The sequence below is a fragment of the Ricinus communis genome, chromosome 5 (genome assembly GCF_019578655.1).
Source record: "Ricinus communis isolate WT05 ecotype wild-type chromosome 5, ASM1957865v1, whole genome shotgun sequence".
NCBI classification, from domain to species: Eukaryota; Viridiplantae; Streptophyta; class Magnoliopsida; order Malpighiales; family Euphorbiaceae; genus Ricinus; species Ricinus communis.
In genome coordinates this window covers 15,482,784-15,504,503 of record NC_063260.1, presented here as the reverse complement: position 1 = coordinate 15,504,503, position 21,720 = coordinate 15,482,784, and the positions used below count along the sequence as shown (strand labels likewise).

The following is a 21,720-nucleotide window of genomic DNA, read 5'->3' as shown; positions in this document are numbered from 1 at the left end:
GTTCGCCGAAATTTCTGGTGAGTTCTGAGTCGAGATTCTTAGAATCTAGACCTAGGATCTATTGTAATTGTTTCATCGTTTTGATAAATTGTTTTCCGTGACTAGATTGTGCCTTCTGCCCTCGCTACCGAGGCACCTGGAGAGCGACTAGGAGGTCGCCTAACTCGGCGAGTTAAAGTCATTTAATCATTGCACTATTGCTAAGTCTCGATTTTTAATATGCTATTTTGGAAGTTTATGTTTAACATGGTTACTAATATCTCAACGTAATTAATTTCTTTGGATTATTAATTATTGAAGATAATATGAGTATTATTATAGTAATGTTATAATAATTCCAAATATTATCGATTTTCCACCCGAAATGCCTCGATGTTTTACTCTTAATTGTTAATCATTAATTTGATATGGTTGAATGACTTCATTATACAATGATATTTATTAAATGGATGATTGTGTCTTCTGAAAACGTTGGTTAGAACATACTTTGCTGATGGGTTACATCAGACGCGCGCACAGCGTGCCGCGTGAATGATCTGGACATGTAATAAGATTTTCATGGGTTTGCCCTGGCCAGCATGGCACGGTGCTGATAATCGGGAGGTAGGTCCCCTGTCGAGCATTGCCTCGCAGCGCCAATATTGATTAAGAGAGCCGAATGGCTACTAGATTTCTTATTTGGATATTTGTGATCTGACCTCGGAGTAGGTCCAGGATGCTTGGGTGCCGTCTTTTATTGGATTAAGAGAGCCGAATGGCTACTAGATTTTGGGGTTTAGGGTTCTACCGAGCCACTCATTCCGTAAAAGTAAAAATATATTTTTATTTATTCATTTATTAATTTATTGTGGTATGATTATAATATGGATTGTATTTACGTGCATGGTTGATATTTTGATTCGAATGATTAATATTTTATGTGAAGGAAATAGTAGGGTATGATTATAGTATGGTTTGATATCTGATTTGAATAATCTATGTTTTCCGAGAAGAAGCAATAGTCCCTAGATTATTTGATTTTAACTCACTCTACGGGCAAATTCCCATTTATCAGATGATCGTATTTAGTCCTCTCGACTTTATTCAAGAATCTTACCTCCTTCATCACTCCGGGTGATGTATTTGATTTGGTATGTATATTGGTAAATTTAGATTCTCCGAGTAATTAGTGAGATGTATCACCGAAATTTTCCCTGGGTCGCCTAGTTTTCTGCGGTGGCGATCATCAAGTAATTTTGTAAAGTGTAACTATTAAGATAATTTGTGGTTTTAATAATATTAATTTGAGATGAGATTTGTTTAAATCAGTGTGTCAGCTTTACGGGTTTCGGTGGCCTTAAGCCTACCTATTCTAATGTCTGCTGGAAACTTAGAAAAGGGTATGATAAAAGAAAAAATAAAATGTTTCACAATTATTAAGACAAAAGTTATTTACTTACATGATAACTATGCCACATAATCACAAAAACATACTATTAGCATTAACAACTTTGGAGAAATAACAAGTAACAATTCAATTCAACATATTTGATAAACACTTCTCCAATTATCTTATTTCATGAAAGGAATAAATATGAACCTTTTTTTTCAACATTTTCTTCTTTTTTCTTATTTTGTTTTTTGAATTTCTTTCCATCAGTACTTTTTTTCTTTTTTTATTTAGTATTTTTCTGTTTCTTTTTATACCATGCAACATTTTTCCTCTTGTCTTGACAAGGGTAGAAAAATAGGAGTAACAAACGAAAGGTCTTGAGCTAAACAATATATGTTAAAAATAAGAAAAAAGATTAGAAAATAGGCTCAAAGTGGCTAACTAAAAGGAAAATCAATAAGGCAGGTCTTTTAAGAGTCTAAGAATTGATTAATTTTAATTGCCCTTATCATATTAAAGCATCAATCCAAAAATATGGTCTCAATATACATTCACAAGCAAGTTCTAGAATAAACACACTAAGTTTGATAGCACTCAACAAAAATAATTAGAGAAAAATATAATGAACTACTCTTAGGCTTAAAAGCTCACTTGAATGTTCAAATTTACATCAAGTTTTATGTATTTTTTAATCAACAAACCAATGAGATACCATCAAATAATTTCAAAGAAACACTAATCATGCTTTATCCCTTTCATGCATTAGAATTCAAATAAAAAATGTATCCGTAGCTTACATGATATTCTAGGTTATAAAAAAAAACTCAAGATTGCAAAAGAAAAATTAGCACATATGAATTAAGGTACACCTAGTTCTAAGCATAAAAGAAAATATAATTTTCAAAAAAAATAAAAAATCATGTAATTAATAAATTCCTTCCCCACTCCTAAACTATACATTATCCTCAATGTATTAAAAAGAAAATGGCTAGCAAAAGAAATGAAAAGAAATATGAAACTCCCTGATTTGCGAGTAACTCTGACTGAGTAGTCTATGGTAATGATGACCAAGGAGGTAAAAAACCCTAGTGCTTTATTAAGGCGCCCAAATTTTTCTCCATCTTTGAAATTTTATGTTCCATCTTTTCCAAACAAGCTTCAAAATCTGGTTCAGTTGAATCATTAGAGGCATGAAAAAAATTAAAAAAATGTTACAAAAAAAAAGGGTAGTGGGAAAAAATGTTTTTATTTTTTTATTTTTTATTTCTTATCATAACCTGAAGAGAATAAAGTAAAGAAGTCAAATTTTTAGGGGCTATTACTCAAAATAAAATCAGAAGATGGTTTGAGAAAAGGCGTGGTCACGGCTTATCAAAAACAATCGTCTGGAAAAAATTTGGTTGATGCATCTCGGAGAGCTATAAAAGGTATGGTTACACCTTATCAAAATTAATCTCCTGTCTAAAAATTGAACTTCTTCATTAAAAAAAACTATAAACTATAAACAAAATAAACTAAGTGAAAGAAAATAAAAAGTATAAATAAAAATAAAGAAAGCATTTGGATTGCCTCCCAATAGCGCAATTGTTTAATGTCGTTTTGCTCGACGGAATGATGAAATATTTTAGTCATCCAAATAAGTAGGGTGATCCAAAGGAAAACTAATGAGACATGGAGCAATTTCACCCTCATGGAAGATTGTCAATCTCTGACCATTCACTTTGAAAACCAAGCTTTTAATTTCCACTGCACTATAGGGAAACACATTAGTAACAACAAATGGATCGATCCATCGAGAACGAAACTTACCAGGTATAAGCTTCAATTGAGAGTTATATAACAATATTTTTTGACCAATCTCAAATTGTTTCCTAATAAGTATGTTATCATGGAATAACTTGGATTTCTCTTTGTAAATTCTCAAATTCTCACATCCAAAATTCCACCTTGCACTAACATGCTGTCTTTGTCCATATTTCACCGCTGAACTTCCTAATAAGCTTTTAGCTCCAATTTTGGTGCCTCCACAATTGAAGGTAACATCTTATTATTAGTATTAGAAATTTCAGCATTGGAATTTATTGGTTAAGATAATATTGCTGAAAATAATTTTTCTACACCAATCTCATAATCAATTCCTTTTAAATTAGATTGTGCATCTATTCTTGCTCATCGCCAATACTTTCTTTTGCAAATACATCATGTACAATTGAATCAATCACATCATTATGATAAAGAGAATGTACATTATTAGAATATTTCATTGCATCAAAAATATTAAACTTAACAATCTGTCCATCAAACTCTACAAAGAGAGTACCTTCATCTACATTAATCTTTGTCTTAGTTGTTTTCATGAATGGTCGTCCTAACAAAATTGAAGCTGATTTTGATGAGGAATTACCATCCATTTCCAGAATGTAAAAAGTCAATAGGAAATATAAGCTTATTAACCTGCACCAAACATCTTCAACAACTCCAATAGGATGAATATAAGAACGATCAACTAATTGAATCACTATACCAGTCTTTTGCAAGTCATTTAGTTTCAACTCTCGATAAACAGAAAATGGCATGACATTAATAGAAGCTCCTAAATCTAACATGGCACGCTCAATTTTCTTATTACCAATAACACAAGGTAATGAAAACATACCTAGATCCTTGTATTTTTTGGCATATTCTTTTGTAAGATAGCCGATACATTTTTACTTACCACCACTTTCTCCTTTTCCTTCATCCTCCTTTTGTTTGTGCACAATTCCTTCAAGAACTTTGCATATTTAGGAATTTGCTTGACAGCATCCAATAATGAGATATTTATCTCCACCTTCCTAAATGTATCCAAGATTTCCTTTTCTTGCTCATCTTCTTTTGGCTTAGCTAATCTGCTAGGAAAATGAGGTAATGGAGTGTGAGATGAAAGAGGTAGAGGAGGGTCGAATTTTACTCCATGTGATGCTTTAGAGGAAGCTGTTTCTTCCTTTTCCTTGCTCACTTCACTTTCCTTAAGTGGAATCAGCCTTGAAGGAATCTCCTTTCCGCTTCTTAGTACAATTGCACTAACATTCTCCTTTGGATTTACCTCTAGTTGTAAAGGTAGTTTTCTAAAATTTTGAGCCTCCAATTCACTAAACGACATAGCCAATTGAGTAATTTGATTGCTTAAATTTTGAATGCTTGACCTTGTTTCTTGTTGAAGTTGAAGAGTACTGTTAGTAAGATTTTTAACAATATCTTCTAAAGACATACCTGAATTTATAGCTTGAGATTTTTGGAGAATTTGAGGTGGTCTAATGAAGTTATGAGAAGGATACTTTTGATGTCCTCCTTGGTTTCCATAGCTCAAATTTGGGTGATCTCTCCATCCATGATTATATTAATTGGAATAGGTATCATACTTCCTTTGATGTTGACCAGTAAACCCGTCTAAAACATTAGCCTCTTGCATCGAGTCTTGTTGCAATGTAGGGCACATATCAGTGGGATGTCCTTAAATTGAGCATATTCCACAAACTTTTGCCATTTACAATCGCCCTACAACCATTTGACAAACCAAAGCAATTAATCAGAAATTTGATTTTTAAGATTTTTAGTGCTTACCTCATTAATTCGCCTAATAGCTCCATCACCTCTTGTACCAAATTGCTGAAAATTTTTAGCCATATTTGAAATCAATTGCTTGGCTTCTTCAGGTGTCTTGTCTACTAAAGCTCCACCACTTGCTGCATCAATCATACTCCTATCCATTGGCAACAAGCCTTCATAGAAGTATTGGATTATGAGTTGATCAGAAATTTGGTGATGGGGAAAACTAGCACACAATTGTTTGAACCTCTCCCAAGACTCATACAATGTTTCTCTAGTGAACTGTGTTATGCCACAAATTTCTTTTCTGATGTTGGCAGCTCTTGTTGCAGGAAAAAGCTTATATAAGAACAATCTTTTCATCTCATTCCATGTTGTTATTGAAACAGAGGCTAGATAATAGAGCCAATCTTTTGCTTTATCCTTCAAAGAAAAGGGAAAAGCTTTAAGATTTATTTGCTCTTCGGTCACACCGTGTGGCTTCATTCTGGAGCATATAATATGGAATTCTTTCAAGTGTTTATGAGGACCTTTACTTGCACATCCACGAAAAGAAGGGAGTAAGTGAATTAAGCTAGATTTTAGTTCAAAATCAACTGCAATATTAGAAAATGTAATGCATAAAGGTTGTTGATTCCAATCTGACGCGGCTAGCTCTTTGAGAGTTCTGTTTGCCATATTTTCTGCAACTTCTTGAAAAATAGATGTATCACCAATAGCCAAATCTATTTCCAATTCCTCTATGAGACGACTTTTTTTTTTGCCTAGTCTCCTTTCTTAATTGATGCATTGTCTTCTCAGTTTCAGAGTTATACTACAAATCAATAGCCTGAGAAGAACGAGTTATAAATAAATAAATTAAACAATGAGAAACTAAAATAGCTCCCCGACAACGGTGCCAAATTTTGAACGCGTTGTCGAAGCCCTTTAAAATAAATGACTGATTTTCCTAAACTAACTTGTAGAAATAGTAAAACTAGGTCGAATCCCAAGGGAACCAATGTGAATAGCTTATCAAAGTTAAATAACAAAAATAGGGGGTTTTGAATGATTGAACTAAAATTATAAATAAATAGAAAAATAATAAAAGCTGAATATTAAAGTAAATAAAAATCAATCTTACCAAACTTCCAATTCAAGAGTGCAAATTTCATCCAATTGTAATTCTGATCATAGGCTTAAATATCAATTTTTCTATTCAAGTACTTAGTCTACTTATTCAGAAAAGCCGCAACAAGTGTAAATTCTCCTAATATAATTGACTCAAACCCAACATCCAAATCAAAACTTACAATTAGTCAACTAGGCACGATAGCATTCCATATCAACTCAATGATAGCATTAAGAATAATGAGAATGGCTAAACCAACATTAATTAATTGAGATAGCTGCAATTGAATTAATCTTGTTCCTTTATTTCCCTAGAACCTATCATGTGATACGAACTCGAACCGGATACGTTCAAACACCAAGATAAGTAATGGTGAGAAAATCAAACTGATAAACGCTCTCCCTATTTAAGAGGAAGCACCCTTACCAATAAGTTCGAATTTGTCGCCCCAAGATCTAACTTGAAAGTTTGCAATTGATTATGGAACTAACAAACTTAGCAATAGAACTACTAAGCCCTTTAGTTATAAATAGATGAAGAATGTTCAAACAACTCAAGAAACTAATAAAAAGTTAATTGATTGATCAAACATGTAGATGTGAAACTAAATCAAACAAGTTAATTTAATCTCAAGAAATTCAATAAGGAACACCTTAAGGAATAAGAGTTAACAACTCAAATTAAACTTCATTCAGAAATGTATATTGATCTTATGTCCTTTAGCCGAAATACATAGCTCTATTTATAGAGTTTTGAAATGATTCTAACCCTAAAAAGGACTAAGAGATAAGCAATAAAGAATCAAACCCTAAAAGACTTCTAATGGCGGTGCCTCGCTCCTCTCTGATATGGTGGTTTGGCCTTGGTTAGGAGACCTCCAATGCTTCTAGAAACCCTAACCAATGTGCGGCCCAATTATGCGGCCCAGAACCCATTGACGTGTGCGCCCAATGCTTCTAGAAACCCTAGAAAAGCACAGACTTTGATCCACGATCTTTGACCTTGACCTTGTTCCATGACCGGAAGTTTAAGCTTCATTAATAGCAATTAATGTCTATCTTCAAGGCGTTGTTATCTTCATTAAAAGCACCATCATTAGCCATCTTCAAAACATGCTCCAAGTAAGAATTTAAGGCTTGCTTGAACCTTTACTACTCCTTGGTCGTGTCCTTGGTCTCCATAGGCTAGTGGATCCATGCTAGTTGACTTAGATGCATCTTTGGTTGCATCATTCCCCTCTTTGAAAGGATCTCGACCTCGAATCAACCCTTCATCAAAATCAAAAGGAGACAAATCAGCAACATTAAAAGTAGCACTAACATTATACTCACGGGTAAGTCAACTTTGTATGCATTATCGCTTGATGCGCTCTATTACTTCAAATGGACCATCACCACGTGGCATCAACTTTGATTTTCTTTGATTGGGGAAACCTTCCTTCCCGACGAAGTGCACCCAAACCCAATCACCAACTTCAAATACCATCCCTTTGGCCTCCTTATTGCGTTGTTCGTGATTTGTTCATTGCGTCTTTCCAAATTTGCACGCACTTGCTCATGCAACTTCAACACAAATTCAGCCTTCTTTGCACCATCTAAATTCACTTGTTCACTCAAAGGTAAAGCAATCAAATCTAAAGGACTCAAAGGAATAAAGCCATAAACAATCTCAAATGGGCAAAATTGAGTAGAAGAATGCATACTACGATTATATGCAAATTCAACATGCGGCAAACAATTTTCCCATGTTCTCAAGTTTCGTTTAACCATGGTCCTAAGTAATTGTGACAAAGTTCTATTTACTACCTCAGTTTGACCATCGGTTTGGGGATGACATGTAGTAGAAAAAAGTAATTTAGTTCCCAAATTTACCCCATAAGGTCTTCCAAAATAGCTCAAAACTTGGTGTCCCTATCAACGATAGTTCTAGGCATACCATGTAAACGTATAATTTCTCTAAAGACCAATTCAGCACATGCATCATCCGGTTTTCCTACATGCAATAAAGTGTGACATCTTTGAAAACCTATCCACCACAATAAAAATACTATCATGCCCATGCTTAGACCTAGGTAATCCAAGCACAAAATCCATAGATATGTCAATCCAAGGAGAATTAGGTATGGGCAAAGGCATGTATAACCCATTAGGTTGTGATTTAGACTTAGCTTGCTTGCATACAATACAGTTAGCACATAATCTATTCACATCAGGATTTCATTTTAGGCCAATAGAAATGATCATGCAAAACATCTAAAGTCTTTTGAACACCAAAGTGTCCCATCAAACCACCTTCATGTGATTCTCTCACAAGCAATTCACGCATAGAACACATAGGAATGCATAGACGTTTTTCTTTGAACAAAAATCCATCGTGGTCTCATGAAATTTATCAATAGCACCATGTTCACAAGCATGAAAAATAGAACCAAAATCATGGTCATCAACATACAAGTCTTTGATATACTCAAAACCAAGCAATTTTGTTTCTAGAGAAGCAAGTAAAGCATACCTTCTAGATAGTGCATCTAAGCAACTACATTTTCTTTACCTTGCTTGTACTTAATGACATAGGGAAATGCTTCAATGAATTCACTCCATTTAGCATGGCGCTTATTCAACTTGTTCTGTCCCTTCAAGTGCTTTAATGCTTCATGATCCGTGTGAATCACAAACTCCTTAGGTAGCAAATAATGCCGCCAAACATTGAGTGCACGCACAAGAGCATACAATTCCTTGTCATAAGTTGGATATTTCAAGCTAGCTCCATTCAACTTTTCACTAAAATAGGCTATTGGCTTCCCATCTTGCATTAAAACAGCTCCAATACCTACACCGGAAGCATCACAATCAATTTCAAAAGTTTTGGAAAAATCCGGGAAGTGAAAGAATGGGAGATGAAGTAAGTTTGTCCTTTAGCATATTAAATGCGTTTTCTTGTTGTTCTCCCAATGAAACTTCACGTTCTTCTTTACAAGCTGCTAAGTAGTGCAATCAAGTCCTTGACAAACCTCCCATGAAGCTTGCAAGCCCATGAAAGCTCCTCACATCACTAACATTCTTTGGTGTTGGCCATTCCTTAATTGCTTTTACCTTATCTTCATCGACCTGAATTCCATTTTTACTAACAACAAAACCAAGAAACACAAGTTTGTTTGTGCAAAAATCACACTTAGCAAGGTTAGCATATAAAGAATTCTCACGCAAAACCATCAACACCATCCGAACATGTTCAACATGCTCACTAAAGCTCTTACTATAAATCAAAATATCATCAAAGTATACTACCACAAATTTACCAATATACGCACGCAAAACATGGTTCATTAGTCTCATAAAAGTACTTGGTGCGTTAGTTAAGCCAAAAGGCATGACCAACCACTCATACAAACCAAATTTAGTTTTGAATGTCGCTTTCCACTCATCACCTATATTCATTCTAATTTGGTGATAGCCACTTCTCAAATCAATTTTAGTAAAGATAACACTTCCATGCAATTCATCTAACATATCATCTAACCTAGGAATAGGATGACGATATTTAATGGTAATCTTGTTAATTGCACGACAATCAATACACATACGCCAAGACCCATCTTTCTTGGGGACTAACAAAACAGAACAGCACATGGGCTAAGACTTTCCCTAACATAACCTTTACTTAGTAGTTCCTCAACTTGGCTGCATTCTTTCGTCTCCTCCTGATTGACTCTATAGGCTGGTCTATTTGGAATGGATGACCCCGTACAAAGTCAATTTGGTGCTCTATCCCCCTTAGTGGTGGCAACCCACTAGGTAACTCCTCGGAAACACATCGTCATATTCCTGCAAAACACTTACAAACACACTAGGAAGAGAAGAGTTAAGATTATTAGTGTTAAATAAAGTCTCCTTGTACATAAGTACAAGTACTTGCCTATTTTCACTCAAAGCCTTTCTCATGTCTCGCTCTCTAACTAAGAAACTCACTTTTTTCTCGCTTGCCTCCCCTTTTTCTTACGCCTTACTCGTTCTTTTGCTCACATTCTTGCGCAAACCCTCGCTAAACTCTCCTTTTACCACTCGTTGCTCTCCCCCCTCATTATTTTCCACACAACTCCCCTTTTGCTTGTGCACCTTTTCTTTTTCATATGCACTCTCACACTTTCTTTTTTCTTTCTCATATGCTTCCATTCGGTCCTTTACAACTTTTTGTAATTCACAAACTTCTTTAGGACTTAATGGTGCCAAAACATACGGTTTTCCATCCATTACAAGAGAATATGCATTGGTTCGACCATTATGAATTACAGATCTATCATATAACCATGGTCTACCTAGCAACATATGACATGCTTGCATGGGAACAACATCACATAATACCTCATCATTATACTTCTTTACACTAAATGCAATCCGTACTTGCTTAGTAACTCTAATCCCACTTTGATCATTAAGCCATTGCAAGGTGTATGGCTTAGGATGCTTAATAGTTGGAAGTCTAAGTTTATCAACCATCATAGCACTGGCTACATTAGTACAACTACCCCCATCAATGATTAAACTACAATTAGCATCATGGTTTTGTACTTTACATGTAGTATGGAATATGTTTTCCCTTTGATCGTCATCATCAATAGGTTGTAAATTAAGAGCTCTAAAAGTTATAAGTACATTACTAACCTCACCCAATTGCACATCATCACATTCTTCCAACTCAGGCATGTATAGGTAATCCTCCTCACCTGGTTCGGATTCTTCATCACTCTCAAAGACCACTTCACCATCTTGAATTGCCATGGTTCGCTTGTTTGGACATTGGGAAGATATATGTCCATACCCCAAACACTTGAAGCATTGCACTTTCTTTGATTCGAGGTCACTTTCGCGTCGTTGGTTTAGTGTTAACATCAAATTTAGGGGCTGGCTTCATGTCCTTTGATGCCTCACGACCCTTGTTAGGTTGCTCCCTTTCCATGCATTACTCCATTTTGAGCTAGGGGCATCACTTCCCGCTCTTGGTTTTTAATTGCTTTTCCACCTTTATGGCCATGTGCAACATATCCTCCATCTCTACATAATGCTGCAATTCAATTATGTTAGCAATATCACGATTTAAACCATGCAAAAATCTTGCCATCATGGCTTCCCTATCCTCATCTATATTGGCTCTAATCATAGCTATCTCCATAGATTGCCAATACTCCTCAACACTCTTACTACCTTGTACTAGATTTTGTAACTTGTTGTACAAATCCCTTTGGTAGTGCGATGGCACAAACCTTTTACGCATAATGCGTTTAACCTCATCCCATGAACCAACTTCGTGTTCCCCATGACGCCTCACGACCACTCACCAATTGATCCCACCAAATGGCGTATAATCACAAAATTCAACAACAGTAAGTTTAACCTTTTTAGACTCACTATAGTTATGACATTCAAAAACCCTTTCAACCTTCTTTTCCCACTCCAAATAAACTTCAGGTCACTCTTACCATGAAAAGATGGTATTTTCATCTTAATGCTACCCAAATTAGTGTCAATTTTGGGTTGGAGATTATGTCTAGACCCTTTAGACTCACTTTCTTGGTCATTATCGGAACCATCCCCTTTAGACGTTTTAGGCATATCATTCAATAACCTAGTTAATTTGTCATCTTGTTTTTGAAATTGTTTTGTCATATGTTCTACTACATCTCTCAATGTATAAGCTAAATTTTCCAAAGTCAATGATGGTTCGGATGACATGGTTAAACCAAAAGACTAAGAAAAAGGACGTGATCAAGTGTTATACTCCTGGAGGCTTCTTATAGTTAAAGGCAAAAACAAGAAAAGATCACTCCCTCACGTGTTTCACTCACAAAGGATTGAATTCCTTATAGAAATTAAATCAAATTGTTCTAGTAATCACAAGAACAAGTTTTTCACAACCTCTTAACGTTTATTAATTCGAAGTTCAATAGAACACTCGTGAATCAATAAAACGAATTATAAGCGTGTGAACAAAACAAGCTTACAACTAATCGAACAAGACTCAATTAACCCAAAAGAAAAGCTTTTTAAGAGAAAACAAACAAAATTACCCAAATCAGAATTATAAGAATGAAGAACAGCTCCAATTAATTAAAAGGAATTGCGGAATGAATCAATCAAGAGTCAATTCTTCGAGAACTACCCAACACAAATCGTTAGGGTTAGTTTTCCGTTCCTTCCCTTTTTTTTTTTTTTTTTGGAAATCGCCTTCGTATGCGAAATGAAAATAGTATACTTTTTTTTTTAATAATGATGCGAACAAAAATTGAGATGAAATAGAAGAGGACTCTTTAATTGAAAAAATGAACCAACTAACAAGTTTGGCTCCGATACCAAATGATACGAACTCGAACTCGGACACGCTCAAACACCAAGATAAGTAATGGTGAGAAAATCAAACTGATAAACGCTCTCCCTATTTAAGAGGGAAGCACCCTTACCAATAAGTTCGAATTTGTCGCCCCAAGATCTAACTTGAAAGTTTGCAATTGATTATGGAACTAACAAACTTAGCAATAGAACTACTAAGCCCTTTAGTTATAAATAGATGAAGAATGTTCAAACAACTCAAGAAACTAATAAAAAGTTAATTGATTGATCAAACATGTAGATGTGAAACTAAATCAAACAAGTTAATTTAATCTCAAGAAATTCAATAAGGAACACCTTAAGGAATAAGAGTTAACAACTCAAATTAAACTTCATTCAGAAATGTATATTGATCTTATGTCCTTTAACAAAATACATAGCTCTATTTATAGAGTTTTGAAATGATTCTAACCCTAAAAAGGACTAAGAGATAAGCAATAAAGAATCAAACCCTAAAAGACTTCTAATGTGCGGCTGCCTTCTCTAAGCATAAGTGGTGGCTGCCCTAGGTTAGGTGAGACCTCCAATGCTTCTAGAAACCCTAATGCGCGGCCCAATACTTCTAGAAACCCTAATGTGCGGCCCAATGCTTCTAGAAACCCTAGGAAAGCCTGTTGACTTTGATCCCTGATCTTTGACCTTGACCTTGTTCCATGACCAGAAGTTTAAGCTTCATTAATAGCAATTAATGTCACTATCTTCAAGGCGTTGTTATCTTCATTAAAAGCACCATCATTAGCCATCTTCAAAACATGCTCCAAGTAAGAATTTAAGGCTTGCTTGAACCTTTTACTCCTTGCTCGTGTCATCGGTCCTCCATAGGCTAGTGGATCCATGCTAGTTGACTTAGATGCATCTTTGGTTGCATCATCATGCAAGCTATGTAATTCGAAAAGGCCGCAATCACACACACATGAGCCAACTCCTTGCTACTTGTGTCAATTATTCATGACAATTACAAACACAAACTCAAGGATAGCAATAGAAAAATCAATATCAAACTGAGTTGTTAGTTCAATCAATATTAAAAATTCATAAACAATAAAAATAAGAAATAAAGAATACTTGAATTAAAGAAGAAATTCTATTAAGCATAAAGCCTCACAAAGTCAAAATTGGAATTTATTCACTCTTGAATCAGAAATTAAAAGCTTATTCACACATGGTGGAGTAAAAATTCACAAGAGTTGTAGGGAAAAAAGGAAGAAAATAAAAAATATAAAAGCTCAAAGTTGTCCCTTTTTATAAAACTAGCCTCCTTATATAGGAAGTCAAACTTAAACCCTAGTAAAATAATCCTTATCCAAAAAGAAACAAACTTCTTATATAATTCTAATCCCATAAAGAAAGCTAAAATAAAAGAAAATCTAAACAAATAAAGTCCTAAATAATATAGGAGATAATTTTCTTTATCCAACACTTTCAAATTAAAGGAAATAACATAAAAGTGGGCCCACCATGAATTTAACTTAAAAAGTTTGAAATTCTCTACAACATATTTCAGCAGCTCACAGATTTTAGGGCATGGTCACGCCTTGCTGAAAATGACGTTTTGCATAAATTTTCACTCTTCTTCCAAAAGACTTGATTTTTGACAAGTGATGCTTTAAAACATGTCTTTAAGCTGAATTCCACTCAATCCTTGATATTTCACCACATAGATCAAAACAAATATAATTTTCACGATTAAGCATAGTATCCAATCAAAATATAAGAGAGTTAAACGCAATAAGTATAGCTATTTATGATTTATCGGCTCCTTTGTTGGTTGCCGTGATGTTTGCGCTCGCAATTAAGCTTGATATGATTTATCGGCTCCTTTGTTGAATTGGTGACCTCTAATTGCGGAAGTAAAAGGCATTTGGTAAAAACACAAGAGATTAATGTGAAAGTAAAGAGATTAAGGGTTTGAGAAATCAACACAAAGGGTTTATAGTAGTTCGAGAACAATCCTCCCTATCTCCACTCCTCAATATCACACTTGAATATTTCACTATAATCACTTAGATTAAAACCTTGGGTTTTATAAGTTCACCCACAACTTGGTGTTTTCAAGGCTCGCACTAAATCTCTTCCCATCATGTATCAAACTCTCACTAAGTCCCTTAACCCTTGAGTATCAATACTTACTTAATAATCAATTTCTTATGTTTTTAATACATAGGCTCACAGAATAACCCTTTTTAAGTTTTAGCTGAATAAATATCTCAACTTAATACACCTTATAAAGAAAAAATGAGTGTAAAAAGGTTAAGAAATGAATTTGCAAGAGTTTTGGTATATCTAATTCACACACTTAGTTATCGAGTCTTTAAGAGGGATATTTATACTTATACCAACCCTTTAGAGACGTTGTAATGAAGCCAAAACATCTTCAATGCAAGATTTGATGACTTAGCAAAAATTACTTAAAGTCATGGAAAGCGCCCCCACACTTCTTAAGCGCGCTCGTGCTTTCTAAAAAGAGACGTTGGAACAATAATGACTCCAGCTACGTGGCATTGATAGGGTGGTTGTTGTCTCAACAGTTACTAGCATCACATTAATGGCAAAAACTGCCCCTGCGCCACAGTAGCTCCCTCGTGCTTGCCTTGACCGCGCCTAGAAGCGCCCTCGCGCTTCTCATTGCACTATCATCTGCCAAAATTTGTCTTAACACCTAAAGTGAGGCGCCCTCGTGCTTCTTGGAGTTTTGACACTTTAACCGCCAAGTGTCATGAGATGATTGGACTTCTGTCAGGTGGACTTTTCAACGTCTTGTAAACTTTTGACCTTATGAAAAGCGCCCTCGCACTTTTGAGGTAAATTTATAAGATTTGCTTAAAGGCTAAAAAATGTTTGGGATAGGTTTGGTTCCTTTGATTCTATTTCATATAGACACTCATTCATATTGTTAGTGATAATTAATTTGGTTGTTATAATCAAAATAGAGATCAATTGCACCTTAGGTCAACACGTAAGACTACCACAATGGGTTTACCATTTTACTTTAGAAGTAAGCAATGGGTCTCATATGATCGAAGTATAGGCATACTCAGACAAGCATCTACATGCTTGTTACAAGAACAAATACATTGAACAAGAACCCACTAAAGTAATCCATATGGAAGTAGTTACCCATGTGTCTATGGATAACTACTCTTGTAAATAATTATGTAAGTTATGATCCTTAGACTTGAGATCATCTATTAATCTCACATGAGGACTAATATTTTATCTTATGTCCTTTTAACCATGATGTGCTTAAGGGATAGTAATTGGATATTATAAGATTAATATAGAGATAATGAGATTATTAATAAATTATTCATTACCTAAGATAATTATTACATAGGACCATATCTTATAGTTTCTTGATAATGCATTAATTTATACAAATTCTTGCACAAAGTAATTGAACATATTGATTATGAATTAGTTTTTATAGATCAAGTTCACAAGTTAATGGCATTGAATAAAAAAAGAATAAATATAATTGGATCAAATATAATGTTGACACTTGAATCCATACTCTATAGGCCAATTGGGATATAATGATAATGAAATGATTAAATTACATTGAACAAATCATTTATAAGAAGGTGGATTAGTTGACACGAATACTTCCTACATATTTGGGTAATCATGATGTATTATTAGATGTTAATCTTTATCTATAAAATATGGATTAAGTTAATTAGAGAATAACAATAAATTAAAAGAGTTTAATTCATAATTCATAATTCATTGCCAACATGTTAGGAACCTTTTGGGTCAGACACAAATAGACTTAAAGCTGAGATTAAAATCAGGCTCAAGATTGAGCTTAAGCATATATACATTGAGCCTAATCAAAAGTTAATTAGATAATACTAATGGGCTATGGTATTTGGCCTAGGAGAGCTTAATGACTAAGCTTATGTATTAATTGAGTGAAAATAATCTAACAAGCCCAACCAAGGCCCAACTTAAGAGTAAGTAAATCCATGGTAGTATCCTTGTTATTAAAGGACTAGGTTTAAAAACCATGTATATAAAGAAAGCTATGGGGGGCGGCTAGGGTTGATGGTTGTTGCCACAATCACTTAATTAATTCTAATTCAATCTAGGTATTAAATAGCATTCATTTCTTTTTATCTTCACTCTCTCTCTTTTGAAAGTTTGTTCGTAAGAATCTCTTTCTTTTTTATTATTTTGTGTGTTATGATTATTTTAATCAATGATATCCAGCTTATGAATTGAGAAAAAATTTAAATTGCTTTTGTTTCCTCTTTGATGTTTTCATATCATTGCCTAATACATGTATTTTACCTAGCCTGTCTAGGACACTGAATCCACCCTTGACTTGAGGATGTCTAGGACACTGAATCCACCATTGACTTGAGGAGATATGCCTTAACTTGGTGCATGTAGAGTAAAGAGCTAAACATGTCTTCTCAATTAGGGGGTACTTTATATCTATAGTGTTAGAGCTCTCCTTAAGTAATAAATGGCATGTTCATGACCCATAAAATTATTTTGTGCCACCAAACAGCCTACAGATTTATTTTTGAAAAAAGTACAAAAAAGTGTCTTATGGTTTGGTGCTTCTACACTTAAGGGATTGTGGTTATTTTTGCGGTAAAGAAGTATCCTATGATTTAAATCACAGGGATTTAAAGTACAGGGTACTTCTTTGTCATGAAAAAATCACAGTCCTCTAAATGCAATAGTATTTAACTACAAGGTATGTTTTTGTACCTTTTCCTTCATTTTTCTAGTAAAAAGTATAATTTAAGTAGGTACTCATCCCTTGGAAGCATCAAAACTGATACCCTTGTCAAATACTTCTTTATTATCAAAAGCTCTATGATGGTGCTCCTCCCACCTAAGTTCTTTTAATCGTTTCAACTTAAAAGATCCAAGCACTCTTGGGTTTTACTTACCAGATAATAAATAAACCTCAAATAAATTGCATGCCCAAGGAACCTTAAAAGTTCCTTTTTTCTTTTATGGAGCTTTTGCCCAAATGATTGTTCTTGCTTTGTTCTTGTCTACTTCAGTTGGTGTATAAAAAAGCCTAAGAAATTGCCTCCCTAAACTCCAAAAATATTTTAAAAGGTTTAGGCTTAATTTGAGCTTCCTTATCCTTAGAATTCATGCATAAATACTCAACATGATTTGTTACTTTTTTGGATTTCACCACTATGTCATCAATATAAACTTCCATATGATATCCTAGCATGTTATGAAAAGTAGCACTATTGCTCTTCTGTAAATAGCATTAACATTTTTAAAACCAAAGGGCTTTACTAATCATATAAAGTGTCTAATGAACTTGATCATCTAAAAATAGTTTTAAAGATATCATCTACAATAATCAGAATCTGATTATAACCTGAATTACCATCCATAAGTAGTAGTAACATCAATTAGCATATCTTCTAGTGGCATTACATACATGTTTTTAGGCGTTGCTACATTTAAATCTCTAAAATCAACATATGCATGTAGCTTTCGATTCTTTTTTATTATAGGAACAATATTGGAAAGTAGTTGTAAATACCTTATTGGTCTAATGGAGCATGCTTTTATAATTTTCTCAATCTCCTCTTTAACTTTGAGTTCAATTTCTTTGAACATCCTCCTTGCTAATTGTTGAAAAGGATGGAAGTCTGCTTTTATAGAAAGGCGGTGCTCTACTAAGCTCTTACTCAATCCTGGCATTCCTCATAGCTCCAAGCAAGCAATCTTTGAACTCATATAGTACTTCTACAATTTCTCTCTTCAAGTGATATAGTAATAAAGAACTATTGTATGTCACTTTTGGCTTTTCTTGAGTGTTAAGATTAAGTTCTTTTAAAGGATCATAAATCTCTAGCTTTATTTCTTATAACTTTTGAGATGTCATTGCCAAATCCTTAATTTGCATCTCTTCCACTTATTCATATAGTTCTTCTTTAAAAATTATCTCTACTTTATTAACATCCTGGAACTCTTCTAGATCAAACTTGTTAAAATTTTGTTATATAAACACTTCAAATATTATGACTGCAGCCGCCACCAATTTTTCATGTATACTTAATCATCGATCTCCTCAATGATTAGTTGAGATATTAATCTGTATGGCATTATAACATTTGGATTAGAAAGATCCTTTACCTAGATTTTTGTTTCCTTCTTTGACATGTAGAACTAATTAGGGTCTCTATTTTTCTTTCTTTCCCATGAATTTAATTGGCCCATAATTCATGTCACAACAACTAACTTCAATGGAATCTAAGCAAGCCAAAATAAGGTTAGCTATCTGCTCAAACTACTTCTACTTCATAACCTTTCTGAAACAAAAGAAATTGGTGAACAGATGATGGTACACACTAGTTAGCATTAACAATAAAGAATACACATAGAGAAGTCTTACTACCAATGGTTATCTACATAAGCAAAACTACAAGTGTTTTGGTAACTTCACCTATAAAAGCTAAAATTGAGACTATATTTCTTATCAAATCATCTTCTATTTTTCCTAGAGCATTTATCAGTTTGAGTGGCAAAACATTCACTGGTGACCGATTTTCTCCCAAAACTCTAGGGATAGACCTCCTATTTAGATAGGCTTTCACATACAAAGGCCTAATATGCTTTGTAATCTCTGTTGAAGGTTTCTCAAATTGGACTCTTTTTGGCTTGTTAGATTCAGTGGATTTTAATGTCATTATAACAATATTCTGAATTAATTATTATGGCTTGCTCCCCAATATTCTCTCTATTGTCTAATTCAATTATATCTTCTTTTTCAACTTTTCTAGGTTTGGATGAGGCTGGCAATGTCGCTATAATGGTATAACACAACTCAATGGAATGTGGACTCCTCCTATTATAGAAGCTCCTTTTACCATCTGCTCAGCTCATTATTATCGAAATTGTCAACAGAGAATAACAAGTCATATAGAACTTAAACTTTTCAAGTTTCTCCTTAGGAGAGATCTCCATTTTTCTTTCTCTTTTCTTTTGCTTTGTGCCTCTATAGCCTTCTTTTTTGAGTTCTCATTAATGGCATAAGGAACCTTTTATGTTATAATCTATGCCATTGATAACTTGGCTACACATTGGGAGGCAAAATGAAGTGAGATTAACCATGCTATAATTTTGCCCCTTAAGAGCGAAACATTTTTCCTAGTGAATATCTAGGTATTATAAGCTTTATTTCTCTTGAGATTCCTTGTTCAATAATGCTTTCTTGGGCAGTTATACCTTATAAAGTATCTTTCCTAGCTTGATCATTAAGTTGCTCTTCTTCTTTTTCTGAAATTCAATAGGGATCTCAAATAGAAAGAAGCAACATTTATGGGAGCCACTAGTGGAACAGGATCCTCATCAATCAGTATAGCTTCTTTCTTCTTTGGAAACTTCAAAATTCCATTGTTTATTCTATCACACACCAAATTTCTAAAAGCCCAACAAGATTTAACTAGATGATTAAAGGTGTTATGATACTTATAGTAACTACGTCCTCTAATTTTCTATTTTCAAGAAAATTTATAATTTATAGGGAGCTTAATAAAATTCTCATAAAGCAAAACTTTAAATATATCATTTGTTTTAGATACATCCAAATTATGTTGCGGTTGTGCATTTGATACAAAAGGCTTCATTATCTCAGAAACTTTTTTTATCAATGATGGATGCATATCTCCCTATACTAAAGAAAATATCTACTGCTACTTCTAGAGTATTATTCTCTTAATAATAGGTCAGATAGTAGTATTCGCTCTTTGATTCTCTTCCTTGAGCAACTCCTCATATTTTTCAATTTTATCTACGAGCTCATAGAAGTCACAAAATTCCATGCCTTGTAACTTATTTTAAATTTCAATCTCCAAACCCCTTTGGGCCATCATAATCCATTTCTAGTAAGAAGATCTTTCACCTATTTCTCATCTTTTTTAACTTAGCAGTGAAAAAGTCAATAGTCTCTCCCACCCTTTATTCTTGATAGCTCTACAATATACACTTCTAACTCAGCTCTAAGAAACTAAGTATGAAATTACTTTTTCATTTTTTGCCAGGTTAGTATTTAATTTCTAAGAAAAGTGGCATACCAAAGTTGTACTAAGAAGAGAGTTGGGGAACAATCTTCACTTAAAATTTACAAAATTCTCATAGTTAGCCAGTTTCCCATATTGTATAATAACCTAGTTATATGTTTAAGGATAGACTCGCCATTTTCTCCGGATAGTAAAGCAAAATTTGGAATTATGTATCCTCCAGGATATGGGTTGTCTCTACCAATAATATTAGGCTATGGCTTATGAAACTCTGGCCTTCTAATCTGTCTTAGCCTAGCCAATAGAGTTCCTGCACCACATCACAAACTGTTTCTACATCCATTTAAGATGGTTGAACAAGTTGTCTAGGCCGGTAAGCCTGGACTCTATTCAGTCCTAGAGGCAATGCCCCCCAACATAGGATTCAACATTTCTTCATTATCACAGCCTAATCTTAAAATTGTAGCCAATTGAACTAAATTGTCGCAAACCTTTTGTATATTACATAACCATAATTCTTATTAACAAATATATACATGAAAACTCTAAAATATATTAAATAATTACAAACTATTAAGGTAATATTGGCACGACCTCATTCCTACTAATTGAAAGTTTAAAATTGAAAACGTGAGTACAGAAATACTTAATAAGTAGACTTAACATTAAAACGAAAAGAATAATTATAGTATAAACCAATAAATCTTTCCTTATGTTCTTGCAATATATATTTTCAAAATAATTGTAATAAATAAGAATTAAAGAATGCATTTCTTAAATCATATGATATTAAAGAAAAATACTCATATTAAATCACATAAACACTTAAGATATTAACAATAAACATCATCTTGGTGTTAACCAATATAATATATTAATCCACCAAGAAGTCATATCATAGCATAGATGGTAACCTATCTAATATATTACTCAGCGTAGCCTTCATGTCATACATGCATGTAGAATTATCTTCAAAAGGTAACCACCAAGTACATGCTCCAAAGGCATCATGTGTATCCCAGCATTGTCCCAAAGACAATATATTATATAGCACATTTTTACACCACATCAATAACAAAAGTGTGCGCTATAAAAATAATATTTCATATACTTCCTACTTAAAACATTTCAATAAGATATACTTACTTTTAATTAAGTATAAAATCCATATTCAAGATATGCACAAATCTATTTTTTCAACTTATATAAAAATCATACGAAAAGTTTTTAACAACTTTCAGCCCTTCAAACTCATAATCA

At 33.8% G+C, this 21,720-nt stretch overlaps 1 protein-coding gene across 1 annotated transcript; it reads right to left on the bottom strand.

Moving 5' to 3' along the window:
- Nucleotides 1-3,531: 3,531 nt before the first annotated feature.
- On the bottom strand, nucleotides 3,532-4,622 carry LOC125370012. Its single transcript, XM_048373581.1, has 2 exons — nucleotides 4,089-4,622; nucleotides 3,532-3,993 (listed from the first exon to the last, which is right to left on the bottom strand). The coding sequence occupies exons 1-2, from the start codon at nucleotides 4,620-4,622 to the stop codon at nucleotides 3,532-3,534; spliced, it is 996 nt and encodes a 331-aa protein (XP_048229538.1).
- Between the last annotated feature and the right edge of the window lie 17,098 nt (nucleotides 4,623-21,720).

Bases quoted from the DNA above. Each gene is read 5' to 3' on its own strand.
- LOC125370012 (XM_048373581.1), bottom strand. From the start codon at position 4,622: ATGTCTTTAGAAGATATTGTTAAAAATCTTACTAACAGTACTCTTCAA. The intron at 3,994-4,088 runs GTAAGTAAAAAT...ATTGGTAATAAG, and splicing joins AGGAAAAGGAGAAAGTGGTG to AAAATTGAGCGTGCCATGTT.